This window comes from Poecilia formosa, unplaced genomic scaffold (genome assembly GCF_000485575.1).
Source record: "Poecilia formosa unplaced genomic scaffold, Poecilia_formosa-5.1.2 Scaffold535, whole genome shotgun sequence".
NCBI lineage: Eukaryota > Metazoa > Chordata > Actinopteri > Cyprinodontiformes > Poeciliidae > Poecilia > Poecilia formosa.
Window position 1 is genome coordinate 193105 of NW_006800474.1, and position 4800 is coordinate 197904.

General features: G+C 43.2%; 1 protein-coding gene across 2 annotated transcripts in view; it reads right to left on the reverse strand.

Moving 5' to 3' along the window:
- The window catches only part of pias2 (protein inhibitor of activated STAT, 2), a 67263-nt gene that overhangs the window by 7468 nt on the left and 54995 nt on the right, over nucleotides 1-4800 (reverse strand). The window contains exons 12-13 of one of the 2 annotated variants that reach the window (XM_007540361.2): nucleotides 2807-2943; nucleotides 2670-2707 (exon numbers count right to left, since the gene is read on the reverse strand). In XM_007540361.2, coding sequence (XP_007540423.1) covers nucleotides 2670-2707; nucleotides 2807-2943 — 175 coding nt within the window. Of the gene's footprint in view, nucleotides 1-2398; nucleotides 2708-2806; nucleotides 2944-4800 lie in introns of those variants that run through there. The other variant, XM_016664972.1, reaches the window with a different exon arrangement.

Consider the following 4800-nt stretch of genomic DNA (forward strand, 5'->3'; position numbering starts at 1 on the left):
AAAAATAGTGAACTTCCCTAAACCGAGGCCTTTAAAAAAAAAGGTTTTCATTTAAAAAACCTAGCAGATTGTATCGACCTCTCACACCATGGAGAAGTATCGACTCCATGAAGGGGGGTCGATACCCTCCAGGGATACCCTCCAGGGATAATCAAAACCCATGGTTAAGGGTTTTGATTATCCCAGTGATCCTAGGACGTATGCTGTCTGGGGCTTTGTGCCTCTGGTAGGATCACCCAAGGTAGACAGGCCCTATGGGAGGAACCAGACAAAGCGCAGCCCGAAGACCCCTTATGATGAGTGAGACTATTAGTTCCAGTGTTCCCTCGCCCAGACGCGAGCATGCTGCTGGCCAGATAGTTGAACCTCGGATTCAGTAAGAGCAATGTGGTTTTTGTCCTGGTCGTGGAACACTGGACCAGCTCTACATCCTCACCAAGGTCCTGGAGGGTGTGTGGGAGTTTGCCCAACCGGTCTACATGGGTTTTAGTGGACTTGGAGAAGGCGTTCAACTGTGTCCTTTGGGGAGCCCTGTTCTCCAGAAATATGGGGTACTGGGCCCTTCGATACGGGGGTGTTAGGTCCTTGTTGATAAGTCAGGCTCGTTTTTGGTGAGAGTTCAACTCCGCCAAAACTGCCCTTCGTCACATTACTTTCATGGACAGAATTTCTAGGTGCAGCCGAGGTGTGGAGGGGATCCGTTCTGGATTGCATCTCTGCTTTTTGCAGATGATGTGGTCCTATTGTCTTCATCAGGTCGTTACCTATATCTCTCACTGCAGCGATTTGCAGCTGAGAATGAAACGGCCGGGATGAGGATCAATGCCTCTAAATCCGAGGCACCCTTTTGCGGTCTTGAGCTGGAACAGGGTAGAGTGCCTTCTCCGGCTCATGGGGGATGTCCTGCCCAAAGTGGAAGAGTTCAAGTATCTCAGGATCTTGTCTCCCAATCTGTCTGTTGGGAGACCAACAGACAGATTGGCGCAGTGTCTGCAGTGAAGCGGGTGCTGTACCAGTCTGTCGTAGTGAAGAGAGAGCTGAGCCAAAAAGTGAAGTTCTCGGTTTACCGCGTGATCTCTGTTCCTACCCTCATCTATGGTCATGACCGAAAGAATGAGGTCATGGATCCAAGCAGGGAAAATGAGTTTTCTCCGTAGGGTTTCTGGGCTCTCCCTTAGAGATAGGGTGAGAAGCTCGGTCATCCGGGAGGAACTCAGAGTAGAGCCACTGCTCCTTCTCTTTGAGAGGAACCAGTTGAGGTGGCTTGGGCAGGATGCCTCCTGGACACCTCCCTGGTGACGTGTTCGGGGGCACTCCCACCGGGAGGAGGCCCTGGGGAAACCCAGGACACACTGGAGGGACTATGTCTCTCGGCTGGCTTGTGAACACCTTGGGATTCCCCCGCGGGAGTTGGAGCATGTGGCTGGGGAGAGGGAAGTCTGGGCCTCCCTTCTTAAGCTGCTAACCCTACGACCCAACCCTGGATAAGCAGAGGGAGTGAGGATGGATGGATGGATGGATGGATGGATATATGGATGGATGGATGTTGTATCGAGTCATTCACTCCTCGTGGATGAACATGTGGCCACAGTGGACAATCGCATTGTCACTGACTTTCCAGTAATCTCTCATGCTGAGCATGCATTTAGAGACAAACTAGTATGAAAACTCCTCTTTAAACAGGAAGCAGAACATGGCTTTGTGTGAATGGACATCTGCCACAACCTACTAGAGTTTGAGACAGGGCATACACACAAAAACGAAACAGAATGCTAATGGTAACACTTTATTTGAAGGGGGGTGAATAAGACTGACATGACACTGTCATAAACACCTGTCATGGACATGAATAAGCCTTCATGAATATTTATGACTGTTGTCATAAAGCGTCATTCGGTAAATTATGACACTTTTAATACAAAGTTGACATGATTCAAAATGCCTTTGTTATGACAACTTGACATTAACCAAGAAATCATAACTGATATAAATTTGTTATAAAAGTATTACTGATTGCACTTTAAAAATTAGGTAACTTTATGTTATTAAAGGTAAAGTTTAAACAGTAATGATTTCTTGGTTAATGTCAAGTTGTCATAATAAAGACATTTTGAATAATGTCAACTTTGTATTGAAAGTGTCATAATTTACCGAATGACGCTTTATGACAACAGTCATAAATATTCATTCATGTTCATGACAGGTGTTAAGTCATGTTTATGAAAGTGTCATGACAGTCTTATTCACTCCCCTTCAAATAAAGTTAAGACTTTGCTAATGCTAATCTAGGAGTACATCAAATATTTTTATTAAATTGCCTGCTGTATTTGTTTCGTCTGTTAGTCCTGTATCCTTTTACATTTTGAAGGCCCATTTATGATATTATGATCCAGCTATAGGAAAAGACAATACTTCTGACTTATCCTGGTTTTAAGATTTTGATTGGGAGTGCTTTAGTAATTTTACAGTAGAATCTTTAGGACTGTCTGCTGCTTAGTTGACTATATGACAATTTAGAGATAGTGTGGTATTTCATCCATTGACCTTCAAAGTATTAATAAAAGCTTTGATTTTTCTCTTAATTTTCCAGATTTATATATTTTTTTATCAAAGCCTGGACATGACAAATTAATAGACATTATCTGATGAAAAAAACCCACTAAGCTTACCTGAGGATCTGTTGGGATTAATGAAAACAAATCCAGACCTGTAAGTACAAACCAACACAAAGTTAATGGTACTCGTAGTTAGGGGCTGTGCAAATATCTAACCTAATTGCAAAGTTGGGCACATTTTACTAACTTACTTTGCAATTCAGTAGGAATGGAACTTAGGGTAGATGGGCGGAAAGGAACTGCATATTCGGCAATCGCTGAGGTAAGGTATGACTGTTCCAGGCCTGGAACATTCGGCATACGAAGAGAGGGCTGGTACGTCAACACACTGACAGAAAACAGAAAAATGGGAACCACTCAGGATCACTGTCAACACAAAAGATACTTTGTGCTGATATATTTTATAGAGCTGTGAATCCAAGATTTCTTCTTTTAATAAGAGATGAAAAATTGGAACAAGAGCAAAATAGAAAAAAATATGAGAAGGAGGAAACCACCCAGTTTTCCCCCCAGTGTATTATTTGCTTGTATCATTTTTTTAAATAAGCCAAACAAGCATCTCTGCTGTGCCTTTTACTGGCAGGGCAGAATTATTCCTGAAGATGGGTTCATAGTTTTTATAGTTGATACATTGAACTGGGAGTGTGCCTCTGCGCATTGGCTGCTGTAGCGGCTTGATCTCTTAAGTTTACATCGGCACAGATTGTGCACACCTGCTTTCACTCAAACTGGACACAGGCCGACTCGTATGGACATTTATATAATTCTGTGAGAAATCATGTTTCTTTGGAGAACTTATAAAGGTATGAGTCAAGTTTAAAAGCCACATGTGCATTTATTAGGACAACTTGTCTCTTAAAGCTTGGACAACCAAAACAGTCTCTGTGACGCTTATTAAAAACTCAATAGGCATGAAATGGAAAAGCTACAGAATATATCACTCATCCAAATTATTGGAATCAGCTGTTCCAATCACTTCCATGGCCACAGGTGTATAAAATCAAGCTCCTAAGCATGCAGAATGTTTATACAAACAATTGTGAAAGAATGGGTCGCTTTCAGAAACTCAGTGAATTCCAGTGTGGAACTGTGATAGGTCGCCACCTGTGCAACAAATCCAGTCGTGAAATTTCCTTGCTCCTAAATATTCCAGTCAACTGTATTATAAGAAAATGGAAGTGTTTGGGAACGACAGCAACTCAGCCACAAAGTGGTAGACCACATAAACTGACGGAGTGGGGTCAGCGAATGCTAAAGTGCATAATGCCAAGAGGTCGCCACCAGCAGAGTCCATCACTACAGACCTCCAATCTTCTTGTGGCCTTTTAGATTAGCTCAAGAACAGTGCGCGGAGAGCTTCATGGAATGGGTTTCTATGGTGGAGCAGCTCCATCCAAGCCATACATCACCAAGTGCAATGCAAAGGATGCAGTGGTGTAAAGCACACTGCCACTGGACTCTAGAGCAGTGGAGGTGCTTTCTCTGGAGTGACAAATTTTGTTTCTCCATCTGGCAATCTGATGGACAAGTTTTGGTTTGGTGGTTGCCAAGAGAACAGTACTTGTGTGACTGCACTGTGCCAATTGTAAAGTTTGGTGGAGGAGGGATTATGGTGTGGGGTTGTTTTTCAGGAGCTGGGCATGGCCTCTTAGTTCCAGAGAAAGGAACTCTGAATGCTTCAGCATACCAAGACATTTTGATAATTCCATGCTCCCAACTTTGTGGGAACAGTTTAGAGCAGGTCCCTTCCTCTTCCAACATGACTGTGCAACAGAGCACAAAGCAAGGTCCATAAAGACATAGATGGGAGAGCCTGCTGTGGATGAACTTGACTGGCCTGACCTCAACCAGTCAAGTTTTGGGACGAATTAGAGCGGAGACAGACAACCAGGCCTTCTCGTCCAACATTAGTGTGTGACCTCACAAATACACTTCTGGAAGAACGGTCAAAAATCCCCATAAACACACTCCTAAACCTTGTGGACATGGTATATACGCACACACACACACACACATATATATATACACATATATATATGTGTGTGTGTGTGTGTGTGTATAGGGCTGTAGTGACACAATAATCTCACGATACGATACACGATATTCTGCCCACGATATGATATATATTGCGATATTTAGCAAACGATACAATTCAATACACTTTTGCGATTTTCTGAAAGATTTT